General features: G+C 39.6%; 1 protein-coding gene across 1 annotated transcript in view; it reads right to left on the bottom strand.

The window, feature by feature from the left end:
- SYNE2 (spectrin repeat containing nuclear envelope protein 2) overlaps positions 1-17847 on the bottom strand; it is a 317000-nt gene that overhangs the window by 125489 nt on the left and 173664 nt on the right. The window contains exons 56-61 of the mRNA XM_008063321.2: positions 16067-16252; positions 13617-13739; positions 11721-11903; positions 8582-8713; positions 4417-4614; positions 3420-3494 (exon numbers count right to left, since the gene is read on the bottom strand). Of these exons, the coding sequence (XP_008061512.1) occupies positions 3420-3494; positions 4417-4614; positions 8582-8713; positions 11721-11903; positions 13617-13739; positions 16067-16252 (897 nt within the window). The remainder of the gene's footprint in view (positions 1-3419; positions 3495-4416; positions 4615-8581; positions 8714-11720; positions 11904-13616; positions 13740-16066; positions 16253-17847) is intronic.

Raw genomic sequence — 17847 nt, 5'->3', positions numbered from 1 at the left:
AAAAAAAAAAAAAAAAAGAGGACACACAACACGTGTTAGTGAGGATACAAAGAAAGGAGAACTCTTGCACACTGTTGGTGGGAACGTAAATCAATACAACCACTGTGGAAAACACTGTGAAGGTTCCTCAAAAAAGTAAAAATAGAACGATTCTAAGATCCAGCCATCCCACACCTGGGTAGAGAAAATCAGTGTGTCAGAGAGAGATCTGCACACACCCTTGTTCACTGCAGCACTATTCACAACAGACGAGGTAGAATCAACCTAAGTGTCCATCAGTGAATAAATGGGTAAAGAAAACGTGGTATGTGCATACACAGTGGAATACTATTCTATCTTCAAGCAGGAGGCAATTCTGTCATTTGCAACATGGATGAGCCTGGAGGAAATCCTGTTACATGAAATAAACCAGGCACAGAAAGACAAATACCGGCCGGGCTCAGTGGCACAGTCTGTAATCCCAGCACTTTGGGAGGCCAAGGCGAGTGGATTGCTTGAGCCAACTGTTTTGAGACCAGCCCGGGCAACTTGGTGAGACCTTGTCTCTACAATAAATAAAAAATTAGCTGGGCATGGTCGCATGCACCTGTAGTTCTGGCTATTTGGAAGGCGTGGCCTTGAGCGTGCCACTGCACTCCAGCCTGGGCAACAGAGGGAGACTCCAACTCAAAAAAAAAAAAAAGACAAATACCAAATACCATGTGATCTCCCTTATACACGAAGCTGGGAAAAAGTCATTCCACAATGTTTACATACATACATGGCAATCAAAACATCATGTACACAGTATATATAACTTAGACAAATTTTTAAAAAAATTTTTAAAAGGGACAGCTTAGCCGGGCTCGGTGGCTCAGCCTGTAATCCCGCGCCTTTGGGAGGCTGAGGTGAGTGGATGGCCTGAGCCCGCGGGTTCGAGACCCGCCTGGGCAGGCGAGACCTCATCTCTACAATAAATCAAAAAATTAGCTGGGTGTGGTAGCACGCGCCTGTAATTCCGGCTACTCGGAAGGCTGAGGCGGAAGGATTGCCAGAGCCCAGCAGGTCGAGACTGTGGTGGCCGGGAGCGGCCATTGCACTCCAGTCTGGGCGACAGAGTGAGACTCCAACTCAAAAAAAGAAAAAAGGGACAGCTTGATGAATATGGATTTTTGCTGTTGTTGGCAAAGATAAACATCATCAGTTCAGAAGCAACTATAGGGCTCCAAATTACATCACACAGAAGTACACTCTTTTTTGGTCCCTGGTCTCTCCTTTGTCCTCACAATTACTCCGCCATGAAGGGACATAATCAGATTGCAAAATTGCCTGATGGTCAGAGAGCACAGTAAACCTGTATTCTTCCTTGATCCACTAAACAGTTCCACCATGTCCTAGTGATACACTCGAGGACAAGAGGTCTGTTCTGTGTGGCAATGGAGCTATTTTTTTTCTCTTTGAGTCAAAGTCTCACTCTGTTGCCCAGGCTGGCATGCAGTGCAAGCTCACGGCCATGCAGCCTCGACCTGCTGGGCTCAGGCGATCGTTCTACTTCTACCTTCCAAGTAGCTTGGACTATAGGTGTGTGCCACAACGCCCGGATAATTTTTTGATTTATTGAAGAGATGAGGTCTCTCCATGCTGCCCGGGCTGGTCTTGAACCTGTAGGCTCAGGCATTCCTCTCATCTCAACCTCCCAAAGTGCTAGGATTATAGGCAGGAGTCACTGCAATGAAGCTATTTAACAATCTAGAAACCAAGCATTAGCTGGGTATGGTGGCTCACACCTGTAATCCCAGCACTTTGGGAGGTCAAGGTGGGAGAACTGTTTGAGTCCAGGAGTTTAAGAGCCTAGACAACATAGCCAGATCTCATCTCTACAACAAAATTTAAAAAATTAGCCAGGCTTGATGGCATATGCCTGTACTCCCAGTCTGGAGGCTGAGGCAGAAGGATTGCCTGAGCCCAGGAGCTCGGGGCTGCAGTGAGCCTGAGTGACAGAGTGAGAATGACTCAAAACATGCAAACAAAAAACCGAGCATTAAAAATGTCTGATTGAATAAAGAAAGAAATTAAACTTGTGTATGTGAAGAGAGGAGAGACTTTTTCAAAGGTTTCAGCTTTCTGCATTAAAGGACGAGGAGGAGGAGAGCTGGCTAGAGTGTGTCTTGGTTTTCTCTTCCTTCCTTGAAGGGGGTGGTATCGCCTGTTGAGTAGCATCCCCCGATATTAACGTCCATGCAGAACTTCAGAACGTGAAGAGGTTGGTTAACAGATACAAAAGCACAGCTGAACAGGAGGACTGAGTTCTAGTGTCCTACAGCACTGTCGAATGACCACAATAAACAACAATTTATTGTGTATTTTCAAATAGCTGGAAGAAAGGATTTTAAATGATACATGTTTGAGGTAATGAATATGCTAATTACCCCGAGTTGATCACTACACATTGTATGCATGTATGGAAATATCACACTGTATCTCACAAATATATATAATTATTATGTTTGTATCAAAAACAATTAAAACAAAAATAAAATGAAAAATGCCTGGTGATTACTTTTGAGTCATAAAAACTAAGTCACTTCAATGGTCTTTGTTTTGCAATAAGGCCTATTATAACTTTAGTTTTTAAAGTATGCAATAGAGGTGTGGTGGCTTATGCCTGCAGTTCTAGCACTTTGGGAAGCCAAGGCGAGAGGATTGCCTGAGTTCAGGATTTGCGACCATCCTGGGCAATTTGGTGAGACCTCGTCTCTACAGTAAATAAAAAAATTAGCCGGGTGTGGTGGCATGCACCAGTGGTTCCAGCTACTTGGAAGGCTGAGGTGGAGGGATCTCCTGAGCCCAGCAGGTAGAGGCTGAGGTGGCTGTGAGCGTGCCAATGTACTCCAGCCTAGAGAGTGAGGCTCAGACTCAAAATAAATAAATTAATTAAGTATGCAATAGAAATTGATATCAGGAAAGACAAGTATAAATTTCTCATTCAACCAGTTATAACAAAGGGTAAGAATTTATAACATTAGTTGCTAACAGAAGTCTTTGTGTCTCTGGCGATGCTGTTTTAGATCAAAAACATAACTCAAATATGGAAAAATAAAGTCCTAACAAATCACATCAGAAGTGCCAACCAACAGCACACTCTCAAAACTTCTGAGAAAGTCCTCAGAAGTCAGGATGCAGCAGAGAACTTCTTCCTCTTCTTCTTCTGCCAACAAGTATGTCTCAATTCCATGGATCTCACTTTTCTGTGAAGTGGGTTTAGATGCACTTAAACAACGTTAATAGCATAAGAGAACGGCTTCGATCACACTTTGCAAATATCAACACTAATTTGAAAATCTCTCAAGGTTTCCATTCATCATAAGGTCTTTTCATCGACCTTCTTTTAAGAGATTTGGTTCTAACAAACTTTCACGAGAAAATCATATCTCCCTTACCTCACTCTTCATGGAGTTTTCTTCCGCCTCTTCCTCAACGGCTGTCAGCTGAGACAGGGAGCCCTTTCTGTTCAGCTGAAACGCACAACACAAGGATACCTGCTGTCAGGTTCCTGGTCACCACCACCAGGATTTGGGCCTGACTGCATCTTCATGGGGGTAATATCTTTTTTGTGTGTGTGTCAGAGTCTCACTCTGTCACCCAGGCTGGAGTGCGGTGACACACTCAGGGTCACCACAGCCACGACCTGCTGGGCTCAGGCAATCCTTTCACCTCAGCCTCCCAAAATGCTGGGATTACATGCGTGAGCCACCACGCTGGGCTGGAGGTAATATCTTATTCACTTGATCCAAAACGCCCACTCACAGAGTAGCCTCTGGGTCCTGTGCCTCTCAGTTCAAAGGGATCTGAGCTCAAAAGGTCAAATAACCTGACTCAGTCAAACCCTAGGTCCTACAATTTGCACAACCCCCCGGGGAACTTCATGAAACAAAGAATGTGATTCTTTTTTCTCTCCTCCCTTTTCTTCTCCCTCTCCCTCTTTCTTTCTGCTAGGGGTTGCCCAGACTGGTCTCAAACTCCTGGGCTCAAGCAATCCTTCCGCCTTGGCCTCTCAAAGTGCTGGGATTATAGGCATTGAGTCTGCAATGAGCTGATTTTTTTTCGTAGGAAGGTAATTCAAAGGGTAGCTCAATCCACCTGTCTGTGGAATTTCACAAGCACAGCCTAAAGTAACTCAGGCATAAGCATTCTGGGTTGGGTCCAGAACAGACACACCCTGAGGATTTATATTCACAAGAAAACCACCTCAGGTGGAGTATTTCCACTTTTAAAAATTCCTTAAAAAGTGGAGTATTTCCACTTTTAAAAATTCCAGACAGATACCACAAGCTCTTCAAGTGAAAGACTCAACCCACTGACACTCTTGGGGAGCGGGAGGGAGCGGTGGGGCGGGGGGGAAGAGAAGAAACCAGATTCACCCAGAGCAACGCCCACCTTCCACTCAGGAACGTCCCTCCCTGCTACTCCACCCTCCTCGGATGCCACGGCTGACAGCTTCTCTCTTTCTCCTTCTGGTTGTTCTTGTTTCAAGTGCTGGTGAAGGTTTAGTACGGCGGCCTTCAAGTCCACTAACAGGTCATCTTTTTTCTGATTCAAATTCAGAATCTGCTCTTCCATTCCTTCGATTTCTCCCTGTGTTTAAAAAAAAAAAAAAAAGGTGTTTGCATTGTTTTGAAAAGTCTGAGACCTTTGCATGACCCTAGGAGCCTGCTGCCTTCGATACCAAGGATTTTCTATGTTGTTCGGTTTGCAAAGTCAGGAGTCAGGCTCTGGGACAGTGCAACTCCTCTCCATTCTGCTGATTTCCAAAGGTCCTGGGGAGGGTTTCTAAACTGTGGGATGCCTTAGCGGCACTGGAGACATCGTCAATCAGAATCTCCGGGCATTGAGCCAAAGTACAGGAACTTGTAACAAGCTTCATGGGTGAGTGGGGTATGCAGCCAGGGTCGGGGGCCGCTGCTCTTATGGCTAGCCACAGGACTCACAGAACCAGAGTCCATGGGCCAAGGCTGCACAGTCTGCACTCTAACAAATGCAGCACAAGTGCCTTCTGCAACCTTCCCATTGTCACACAGAAAACTAAAAATGCATGTCCCCAGGAACCATGGTCCCATGTCTCCCCAGGAAATTCTCACTCCTGGGCTCAAGTTTTCCTCCTGCCTCAGCCTCCAGAGTAGCTGGAACTACATAGGTATGCACCACCACATCAGGCTAATTTTTTGTAGAGACAGGGTCTTACTATGTTGCCTAGGCTGGTCTTAAACTTCTGAGCTTTAGTGATCCTCCTGCCTTGGCCTCCTGAAGTTTATACTTATAGGATTATAGGTATTAACTACTGTGCTTGGCCTCCTCAGGAAATTCTTAAGCATTTGGGGACCACGGAGAAAAAATAAGGTTAGAAATCTCATTCTTTTATTATTGCCTTTAAAATTCATTTGCTTTTTCTATAGTAAAAGCTTCCTACCAAATGAGAATAAACAAACAAATAAAGGTTCTGTGTAACTTACTTTGGGAATGATGGCTAGATGATCCCAAGTTTCATTACTCTTAACATATATAGTATTGATATGTACAAATAAAATTTGTTATACATGGTAGAAATGCAGACGCCCACCATCTGTCTAAGAGGAATATTGAATTAAATAATTCTGGAAGGATTAGCAGGTGCCAATAGTGTAGCATACTCCTCTCTGGCACCTCTAAGAGGTCCTGCAGTGAGTGCTGCCTCGGAAGCCAGCCTGCTCCTTTTTGGGAAACCTTTGTGTGTTTGAAATTCCTTTCTAATATTTTTCTGGAGTCTCTACTCATTTCTTCTTCTTTCTTCCTTCATTTCTTTCTTTCTGCCTTTCTATCCATCCATCCATCTTGCCATCTATCCATCCTACAGATATTCTTAGAACCATTAATTTTCCTACAGACAGAGAAACCAGTCTCCACCTACAAGGGTGAGTTTTGAAGTCCAGAGAAAGTGATTCATCCAAAGCTGTGGCTAGCAAGTGACAGAATCCAGACCTGGCTCTACATATACATTCCTGTAGCAGGACCCCTATTGTCTGAGGTCAAAATTCCTGTGATTGCTTTTGGAAAATAACAACTATCTGAATGAAATCTGAATTGGCTGTGGTTTGTGTTCCATTTCTAATAAACACTAAACTTTAGAGGTTCCATGCCTCCCAAGAAGACCAATACACAGTCACTAGAAGAACATTTAGAGAAACAGCAAGGTCTGCTGAGCTCCCAACATTATGGAGGGTCAGCAGGGCATGGAGCAGCCGTTCTCAAAGAAGCATCTGCAGACTTCAAAGGGAGGTGGTGGAGGGACCATTCGTGAGGTCAAGATCATTTTCATAATAATACTAAAATGCTATTTGCCTTTTACACTGTGTTGACATTTGCGCTGATGGCATGAAAGCAATGGTGGGTAAAACTACTGGCACCTTATATGACTCAAGGAAGGAACACTAACTGTATCAGTTGTTACTGAGCTCTTCATTTTGATGTATTTATAGCAAAAAAAAAAAAATTAAAGCCAGTTTCACTTAAGAAAGTCCTTGATAAAGACATGTGTCTTAGATCATTTGTGCTGCCATACCTGAATATCTGTGGTTGGGTAATATATAAAGAGCATAAATTTATTTCTTACAGTTCTGGAGACTGGGAAGTCCAAGGTCAAGGTGTTGGCTGATTTGGTGTCTAATGAGACTGCTCTCTGTTTTCAAGACAGCACTTTGCACAGTGCATCTTCCAGAGGGGAAGAATGCCCTGCCCTCACATGGCAGAAGGTGGAAGGGCACAAAGGGACAAGCTTTCTCCATCAAGCCCTTTTATGAGGTCCCTTAATCCAGTTCATAAGGGAGGAGCCCCCATGACTTAATCACCCCCCACAGGTCACGCCTCCTAATACTACTGGGCTGGGGAGTAAGTTTCAACATGAATTTTTGGAGGGGACAAAAACATTCAAACCAGAGCAACATGTATTTTTTAATATTCTCTGTGAAAAAAAATGGGAAGTATGCATAAAACACTTTAGCTGCATACCAAGGCACAATGCTTGAGGAAAAGTACTTTAGTTATTGTTTGAGTTGTGAGCTGAATTTCCCTTTTTGTCATATTTTTACTTGCAAAAAAGCCAGCTGATAAACTATACTTATATACATAAGTACAAAAAGATTTTTTCTGAAGAGATAGGTGCTAGCATTAATAAATATGATTTTAAGAAATATTGACTACTGAAATGTTTGGGAGGTCTGCATAACTCAGTGAAACATTATTTTCCAAATGAAGAAGCATGATATTATAAAAGCATGCATAGTTAGAAGATCCATTCAAAGTGCAAGACAGACCAATGGATTTTATTCTAAGAGTATGTCAAGTTAATCAAGATTCCATTTTACAACTAACCTGTGAATAATGTCCACTTGTTGGGTTTTAGCAGTTTCAAATAAAAATGTCCACAATTACTCAAAAGGGCTACTAAAATATTCCTCTCTTTTCCAAGCACATGTCTTGGAGAGGTTGGATTATCTTTATATATGTCAAACAAAACTACATGCCTCAACAGATGAGAATCTGTCTTCCATTAAACCAGACATTAAAGAGATTTACAAAAATAAGGCAATGTCATTCTTCTTACTAATTTTTGTCTTGGAAAATATAATTAATAAAAATGTTATTTCTGATCTAGTCTGGGCAATATAGTGAGACCCCATTTCTAAAAATAAAATAGTTATTTCTATTACATGTAGTGGGTTATCATTTAAAAACAAACTAAACATATTTTTACAATGCTGAGTTTTAATTGCTATATCAGTAGATATAACTCATAAAAACAAAAGCATCTGGTGGCCCCTGAACTTTTTAGCATGAAGTCTGACATTTTTCCAATATTGAGTCTTTAATACTGAGTCTACATTATTGATCTACCACTTAATAGCTGTGTCACCTTGGACCCTTCTGTATTCACTGTAGAGGTTTAATAACTTGCCCTAGGTCTCACAGTCAGCAAGTGGTGAAACCTTGCTTTGAGTATCTTATTCACTGCCTGCCTGCATCAACCTGAGTTTGAGACCAACCTGAGCAACATAGCAAGACCTCATCTCCACAGAAAAATATAAAAAATTAGCTGGATATGGTGGCTCATGCCTGTAGTCCCAGCTACTCAGGAGACTAGGCGAAAGGATCGCCTGAGCCCAAAAGGTTGAGGTCGCAGTGAGTCATGATCATGACACTGCTCTTCAGCCTGGGTGATAGAGTGAGACCCCGACTCAAAAAAAAAAAAAAGTTCTCCCTTAATGTAGGTGTGGCATCCCTGGCCCAGTTTCTAGGGTTAGGGCTGCCCGGGCTACAAACAGATACAGCTTCTCTTGATTAAACATCGGGTGCTACAGTTTCATCACTTTTTAGTTATCATTAAACAATTACTTATTTTATTAAACAGGAATAGAAAGTAAATACCACAGAAAATACCTTCAATTGGAAGAGAGAAGCAGACAATTACAGTGTACCACCCCAAAAGCCTCCAGAGATGCTAAAGTCTTAGTAAATGCTGAATGAACTGATGAACAAATGAAGGATACCTGTATGAGCGAAAGCAACATACCTGTACTTGTGGCAGGTTGGCAGCTTGCTCTGGTGACATATGTTCAAGGGAGAACTGAGCCGAATAATTATTTAGGATCTGTTTCAAATTTTCTATTTCTTCATCGCATTCATTAGTCTGTTTTATGACTACCTACAAAACAACCCCCCAAAAGAAGAGTCTTTATCATCATCTAAGGACTAGATTAATGAACTATTTTCACTGTCATCCCATCAGAAGTTCCAGGCAATGACAGCAAATAAGCAGCCTTCCAGATGTCCATAGGTCACATTCGTCTCAACAAAGGAACCACGTCTGCAAGGTGGCACCTGACCTTCTTGCTCTACAAGATGCCAGGGCACCTTGGGCAGTGCCTGGAGCACAAGTCTCATCAGACACACCCTTGCTCTAAAGTATTTCCCGTCGAGTGGGTTTATTCTGGAAGCATTTTATGGCATGTTAACATGAAGTTGTTAAGTTTTTATGAAATGACTGATAGGTCACACACGCCATATTAATACATATTCCAAGTGGGCTTTTCCACACAGAAAGAGACATGACTGATTTAGACTGGACAGAGCATGGGACTTGAGTGATGAGGGGTTTTCCTGGTCCAGACACATCCTTACCTGGTACCCTTGGGATCAGTGATGTACATTTGATGAGTAAGAGGTTAAGAGGTCAAGAGCAGTCTGGATTTGCAAAATAAAGCAAAACTAACTAGAGCATGTCTATATTTACTGCAGCACTACTTATAACAGCCAAAATATGGAAACAGCATATGCGCCCATCAACAGATGAATGGACAAAGAAAATGTATTATAATTCAGGAATAAAAAAGAATGTGCGGCAACATGGTTGGAACGGGGGACCATTATGTTTTGTGAAACAAGTCAAGCACAGAAAGACAAATATTGCACATTCTCATATGTGGGAGCTAAAACAGTGAACCTCATGAAGACAGATACATATTGGTGACGACCAGAGGATGGGAAGAAAAGGAGAGGGATGAAGCAGGGGAGAATGTACATGCATTTATTACCACTGAACTGTATGCGTAAAATGGCAAATTATATATGTATATTTTGTTTAAATAAAAAAAAAACTTTTTAAAACTAACCAGATCAGTACACTTGGAACCTAGTGTTATGAGAGAAGCAGAGCTCAGACCTATTTGTGGGTGAGATGATATGATCAAGTAAGATGAAAGATAAAGAAATGGGCTTCAAATGAAAAGTCTAGATACTTCCTTGGTATACTTCATAAGGAGGCAAAATGCCTCATAAAACTGCAAGTTCTTAGCCAACACAGAACGCTTCCTTGTATTTTCTTCAATATTTAACTATAGTTTTAGCTGCAGGCTGGACACGAAGAACTATGTTCACTGCACACACCTGTTTTCCAGCCCTCGGTAATGAATTACATCTCCCTACTCCGCACGGAAGTAATTTTCTTGCTTGCACAATGAGTGCACTTATAAACTCTGAAGTCGGAATTAAAGAAACTGTATCCTATTCTAGTGATTTTCATGACCACTGGTATACTCAGCTTTGAGATAAATGAGGGATGTCTGATTTCCACCAACGCAGTAAGATGGAAAATTTCAGCAGCACAGTTTGATACCTAATTTGGCACAAAATATAATTTCCTCTTCTATTTCCCCCCCACTTTCGTGTGGTGAAGGAGCTACTCTACAGCGAAGTTAGGACTGTTATTTTCTTTTCCTGACCAGGAGACCAATAAAGCACAAAAAGATTACAAATAATAGATCAAATTTTACACTTTTTCCCTTCTTTTTATATTATTAAAAAAATAGTACATCGAGTGCTAGATCTTTTTTCTCTCTGTGGGTGTTAGGGAATGACGTCAGTTGATCAGTAGCAGACCAGAGAGATTGTATGAGTTAAGATTCAAACCAGAGAGTAACATATCCTCAAACTTTTGGAGAAGAGAGTGGCCACAGAAATGTGAATGAAATTTAAAAAGGAATAAGATATAGCAGTTTTAGCCAGGCACAGTGGCTCATGCCTATAACCCTAGCACTTTAGGAGGTCAAGGTGGAAGGACTGCTTGGGGCCAGGAGTTCAAGACCAGCCTGAGCAGCATAGTAAGACTCTGTATCTTTTTATTAAAAAAAAAAGTAGATTGCTTCTTACAAGCAGGTGGCGGTAATGAAGGAAGAAAAATAATCACTTCTCTAAAAGGACCCATCTAATCAGGAAAGACAGGTTGTAAGATGTCAACAGAGAAGGTTGAAAATTTGTGAGATTTAAGTCTCTTTCAACAACTTTCTGTTCTTGTGAGAGTGTTTATTGTTTTTGTTTTTTAAGAGATGGTGTTGCCCAGGCTGGACTCAAACTCCTGGGCTCAAGCGATCCTCCCATCTCAGCCTCCTGAGTAGCTGGGATATAGGCCCACACGAGGTTCAAGTAGTTGTTGATCTAGGAATACAAACTAAAGAAAAAGGTAATTTCTCACAAATGACGATTCCTGACTTGAGACTGGCGATCCAACAAAACCTAGCAACAACAAAAACTCTCTAGGAAGAAGTTAAGATAATGGTTAGAAGGAGGAGACCCTCAATATAGAGAAAAGATGGCAGGTGCTTAGAAACTCAAATTCTTGTTCTATTTGTACACAAATTAACCTTTACACAAGTTAACTGTGGTCTTTCAGCAAGTCATTTAACCTGCTGACTAGTGTCCTTCTCTGTGTAAATAAAGATGCTGAAGTCCTTACACCACCTACATCACGTGTGTGAGAATAAAGGAGATGATCATCAGGGAAGTGACGGAAATGGATAAAGAGATTAATAAGGGGATGGTGACATCACAGATCTGCTGGCCTCAAGAGGTTGCAAGTGCCTTGTTCAGGTTTAGGTCTCTTCGCATAGCATTTCACCTATGCAGGTCTTTAATGAGCTGTAGAATGAAATTCAATAGACCATAACTGTGCTTTAATGCATTCAATTCTAAAGAACAAGGGGAAGAACTGGGAAAAATAGCCTTGGCTCCATTTTTCCAAGAAGATATGCTTTTTAAAAAAATATATCAAATGTCACTTCCTGGATAACAAATAATCTCAATTAAAACTGAAATCAAAACTAGCTTTTGCTGAACATTTTCATGTACTAAGTTGGCTGTCCTCATAAACCGCTTACCTTTAATAACTCATTTTGTTCCTGAGTCACATTTTCCAACAGTTTTATGTCTTGTAAGAGCTGATTTGTCCGCTGAAACACAGGCAAAGGGTTCATTTTCATCTGGGGCAACCTCAGTTCCACTTGGTAAGAGACTATCTCAGCAATGGTTTTCTTCATGGGATGGATATTTTCAAGTATGACCTTAATTATATAAGAGAAGCATGTTATATATATTTTTTAAATGGCCACTGCTAAGTTTAATTATTCAGAATTAAAATACTGTTTAATTTAGCCTTCACATTTTCAATTTTTAAAAGATTTCCTTAGCTCAGATTGAAAAGAACTATTATATCACTTGTAATCTGGTAATTAAAGATTTCAGAGGAAAAAAATGCCTGGGGCAAGAGTGACTGACCAGAACTAAATTAATGCATTTGGATGACTCTTTCCTTCCTCCTCTGTCCCTTCTCTCTGCAGACTGTTGTTTTGCTGTGTTTTGTCACCAGGCACCTAGCACAGAGCTTCCCATAGAGTGAGCCTTCAAGAAATGCTTAACTGGACAGAAGTGTCCTGCCAAATTTCATAAGTCCTGGGAGTATAAGGATATCTTGCTTTAATAATACCTTATTCATAGAGATCTGGATTTCCATAACCGATAAGCTAGAAATATATTACTCATTTTATTAAGTAGGATTCATATATTTCATTTAATCCTCACAACAACCCTAAGCATTAAGAATCATTCCTACCACAGCACAGGTAAGAAAACTGGGTTCATAGAAGTTGGAAGATTCAGGTAAGTTTAGAACAGGGTGCCCAACCTTTTGGCTCCCCTGGGCCACATCAAGCAAAGATAAATTGTCTTGGGCCACACAAAAATTATATAATATAGTTAGTGTATATGCACAGTAAGATTTCTTTTATGTTTTTATATTTTTTATTATAAAGCTTAGAAAATTGAGAATAATATAAAACTAGTGGGAAATCTGACTTTGTTTTTGTAAAACTAATTTTTCAATGTCTGGTTCAATGGAAGTAGTCACAATTTTTAGTGAGTTCTCAAGGGGTTTGTCAGAAATGTTTGTTCAAATTTTGCTCTTCATGTGCTTCATAATTGAAAACAGTCGCTCACAAATGTATATGCTACCAAACAGCGATGTCATGAATAAGGCTAGTGATTGTGAAGTGAGGTATTTTTCTTTATGAAGACAGGTCTTTTAATAATCCAATAAAGAGACATAGTCAAACTTTTCTTTCAGTTGAATGTCTGATTGCAACTCTATGCATTCCACTTGAAAATTTGCAGGTAAAATATTAATGTCTACTGAAAATGATATAGCAAATATAGCAAAATAGTGATTAGTTTGCTGGAAATTTTGAAATCTGGTTTCAAATTCCTGTGTTAAGACAAAAAGCAAAGCTGCGTATTTTTGGCAGTTCACAGGACTATGTTTAGCCAATGTAACAAAATGTGTTAAATTATTTTCCATAATTTGAGCTTGTCATAATTTAAGTGCAGTATCACTTTGGAACTATGTATGTGATCATGAAGAAAATAAACGCTAAAAGACACATGATGTTAAAAGATTATGTGGGGCCACATTACTAGATGTCTTGGGCCACATGTGGCCTGTCGGCCGTGTGTTGGACATTCCTGGGTTAGAGTGTGAGAGGCAAGGCTAGTATTAAAACCCAGACCTGCGTGATTCTAACCCACATGTTTAAGGTCAGGAGTTCAAGACCAGCATGGGAAAGATAGTGAGAACTGGTCTCTACAAAAATTCAAAAAATAAACCAGGCATGGTGGTGCACGCCTGTAGTCCCAGCATGGGTGACAGAGTGAGACCTCGACTCAAAATAAAAAGACATAATAAGTATTATGAGAAAGCACTTTTAATGATGATTCATACTTACCTCCCCATGTTTAAGATGTTCTTCAGGTGAAAAATCAAATATTTCTTTGGATAACAGGATAGTTTTGATTTTTGAAACTTTTTTCTCCATTGATTTTACTTCGGACTCAATAGCAACCACATCCTAGAATTTCAGAAACAAAAACACTCATGTGATATATGTTGTATATCAGTAATCTATAAAACACAACTCATTTTTATTATTTATTCTTATTTAGTCAAAGAATGTTTGCTGCTTATACCTCATTAAAGCTAACCAAACACCTACAGATAGATAATGTTCACGGTTTTCAATAAAAATGTTACTCCATTAATAGCATAAAATACTACAAAGCACATGGCTTATATATCTTGTTGAATTAAAGATCATCATAGGGCCAGTTGCAAATTGCTCATGAGAACAAAGGTAGTATGCAACCAAACCAATTTTTAAAATAAACTCTTTAAATTTATCTTTGGAATGTGTTTAAACACTTGAATACAAGTGGGTCTGATAGTTTAAAAACTCCCACCACTTTCAGTAAAATGATACAGTCACCCTTGGGAAACTAACTCACAGGAGCTGGAAAATTGACAGGAGTTTCCTGCCAGCCTTCTAACACAATGCTGCCAAGCAGAGGGTCACTGAATTACTTTATAACCTACTCAGATTAATTTTAACAATAGATCATTTGTCCAGTAGTTATTTGCTTATTAACATCAACCTCCAAAACCTGGCCAAGAACCTTAAAATGAAAATGCTGCAAAAATAAATTAAAATAATCTGTTAAAATACTGAAGTTCCTAAAACCTAAAAGAGTCTTCAGGCCTTTACTTTAGAGCTCACAGCAGAAACACTGTGGCAATAATGAAGCAGAATACACAAAGGGCGACCCCAAAAAATCTGGAATTGTCTTTTGGAGGGCGGGTTCCTCATAGTACAGACTCCCCCCGCTAGGTAAATGTTCTAGGAACTCATTGGCATCAGTGTTCTAGCTAGCATTGTGAGAGGCTACGTTCAGCTTCAGTGAATTTATTTTGTGGAGATTCTTTCAACTTGTTTGCCCATCTCATGATGGGTGATTTATGAGTGCACCTGCCCGCACTGCACTGAGTGTTCACCAGTTTTTGACCCAAAATGCCATGATCCCCATGCCCCACCCTCCCTATTCACCTGATCTTGCCCCGGAGTTTTTGTTTCACCAGATGAAAAAAGTCCTTAAAGGGAAACGTTTTGCCAATACAAAAGAGGTGAAACAAAAAAAATGGCAGAAGCACTAAAAGCCGTCAAAATTGACGAGTTCAAAAACAGTTTCCAGCAGTGGAAAAAGCATCTCAATAGGTGTATTGTATCAAATGAAGAGTACTTTGAAGGTAACTGTATTTAGTCTTACATGTTTAACGTAAGAATAAATACACAATTTTCTATAAATAAATTCCAGGTTTTTTGGGTCCCCCTCATACAATAATATCCTCAAATTATGAGGATAAGTTAAGTGACACTGATATTATTTTTTGTACCTACTATTTAGGAAGGTATTTTAGGGTAATTTTCATCAACAATTGTAGAAGCATTAAAAACTTTGGGCCAGGCTCGGTGACTCAGCCTGTAATCCCAGGACATTGGGAGGACAAGGCGAGTAGACTGCCTGAGCCCACGGGCTTGAGACCCGCCTGGGTAACTTGGTGAGACTTCGTCTCTACAGTAAATCAAAAAGTAGCCTGGCGTGGTAGCATGCGCCTGTAGTTCTGGCTACTTGGAAGTCTGAGCGGAAGGATCGCCGGAGACCAGCAGGTCGAGGCTGCGGTGGCCAGGAGCAGTCACTGCACTCCAGTCTAGGTGACAGAGTGAGACTCCAACTCAAAAATAAATAAACAAATAAAAACTTTGGAATAAGCTTCAGTAAACAAGAATATTTACTTTAACAATTATTATTCCCTGAAGATACACCGATGTGATATAGGAACCGTAACTGAGAAACAAAAGGTAAGTAACCAAGAATTGTAATTGCTTTTACTATATGACTCTATCCTTAAATAAATGCTTCACACTTCTCAAGTAAAAATTAAAAAGTCCAGGGGCTAGCATCCAGCAACCCCTCAGTAAACATTTGCTGTTGGTGAATAAAGACTTGGGAGGCAACTTGTTTTAATTCTCTCTTTCTTAACCAGTGCTTTTAAATCAATAATATCTCTCTCCAATAAAGAGAAAACATTGAGGTTATTGGATCAGAGTTCTTCACTCTCTAAACAGGCCACTTCTGGATTAACAGGGAGATGCTTTTTGTTGTAGTTGTACTACAGGCGGCAAAGTTAAATAAAATATAGCTCGAGAAAAAAGGACATCAGTGAAAATGTCACATCAATGTGTTTTCTCATTGGTTAGTCATATAGGACTTGATTACTTAGTATAATTCTCAATGACTAAATGAGATACAAACTAAGAATAAGAAATCACATCATCAAACTTACATCAGCCATTCGCTGAATCTGTGGAAGACTTTCTATTATTTTTTGTTGTAAAGCTGTCACTTGATTACTTAACTCTTGTATGGACTCTGTCAAGTCATCTGTTTCAAAAATTACTGACAAGTCTTCTAGATCCGTAAAAATTGAATGTAAAAGATTGTGCTTCTGTTCTGAATCTTCCAAGGCCATCTAGGTAAGTAAGGAAAGAGAGAGAGAGAGAAAAACATCAAGATACTGAAAAAGTCGATTACAATTTAAATCAGAGAAAATTGAAATTTGTTTCAATATTTTAAACTTCAGGTCATTTCCAGTTTCATAATGAAAACACTGGAACATTCTATTGCCAATGGAGGACTTCAGAGTGTCTGTGATATCGCAATGCAATAAGAAATATATATATATATATATATATATTTTTCTTTCTTTCTTTCTTTCTTTTATTTGGGTCATCATCTCCACAAAGCTTCTAAAACCTTTCAAATTTTCTTAGTGATGGGGTGAGAGAAGCATCTTTTGTTATTCATAATAAACACCTTTCAAACATGTATTAACTTTCTTTCTTTCTTTTTTTTTTTTTTTTTGAGTTGGAGTCTCACTCTGCCTCCCAGGCTGGAGTGCACTGGCAGGCTCACAGCCACAGGAGCCTTGATCTGCTGGGCTCAGGTGATCCTTCTGCCTCAGCCTTCGAAGTAGCTGGAACTACAGGCATGCGCCACCACGCCCAGTTAATTTTCTGATTTATTGTAGAGATGAGGTCTCACCAAGTTGCCCAGGCTGGTCTCGAACCCCTAGACTCAGGCAATCCTCTTGCCTCGGCCTCCCAAAGTGCTGGGATTACAGGCTTGAGCCACCACACACGGCCCAACCATGTATTAACTTTCAAACTTAAGATTTCCAAATAGCTCAGCCAATGAAAATGTTAAGCCTCCTAATGTAGTCTTCAGGTAATTTCATTAAAAAAAAATTCTATGGGAAAGAACACCTATGTAGGCAACTAGAATTCTAATCAGAAGTCACTAATATTAATTAGGCTATTCAGGATCTTATATTGGTCTTATTTAAAATCCTTGTAGGAGAAAACTTTTAGAAAAACAAAACTTAAAACTAATACTAATTATTAATAATGCCATTTACATCAAAAACCTTAAATACTTACAGATAATCTTAACAATATACATGTGTAAGAAGTATATACTGAAAGCTACAAAACACTGGTAAGATAAATTAAAACTCAAAATAAATAAAAAGATACATCATGTTCCTGAATCAAATAGTTAATATGGTTGAGATGTTCATTCTCCCCAAATTGATCTAAAAATGTAATGCAATCCTACCCAAAATTCTAACAGTCCTCTGTATAGAAATTGATAAGCTGATTCCGATTTATATGGCAATGCAAAAGACCTAGATTAGCCAAAAAAAATTTGAACAAGAACAAAGTTGTAGAACTTATGCTACGGATTTTAAGACTTACTATAAGGTTACAGTAATCAAGACTGTCTTATTGGTGAAAGAACAGACACATATAGATCAATAGAACAGAAGCAAGAGCCCAGAAATAGACCCACATGTATGAGGTCAAATGATTTTCAACAAGGTGCCAAAGTAATTCGGTGGTGAGAGCCTGTTCGATAAATGACGCTAGAGCAATTGGATATCCCTATGGAAAGAAAAGAACTTCAATCCTTGATTCATACTTTACACAACAATTAACATGAAATGACTCACAGACCTAAGAATAAAAGTTAAAACTATTACATTTCTGGAAAAAAACTAGAAGGAAC

Source organism: Carlito syrichta, unplaced genomic scaffold (genome assembly GCF_000164805.1).
Source record: "Carlito syrichta isolate Samal-C Ts95f unplaced genomic scaffold, Tarsius_syrichta-2.0.1 Scaffold306742, whole genome shotgun sequence".
In the NCBI taxonomy this organism is placed as follows: domain Eukaryota; kingdom Metazoa; phylum Chordata; class Mammalia; order Primates; family Tarsiidae; genus Carlito; species Carlito syrichta.
Note: the sequence above shows the minus strand (reverse complement) of the source record. Positions and strands in the feature narration are given on the sequence as shown.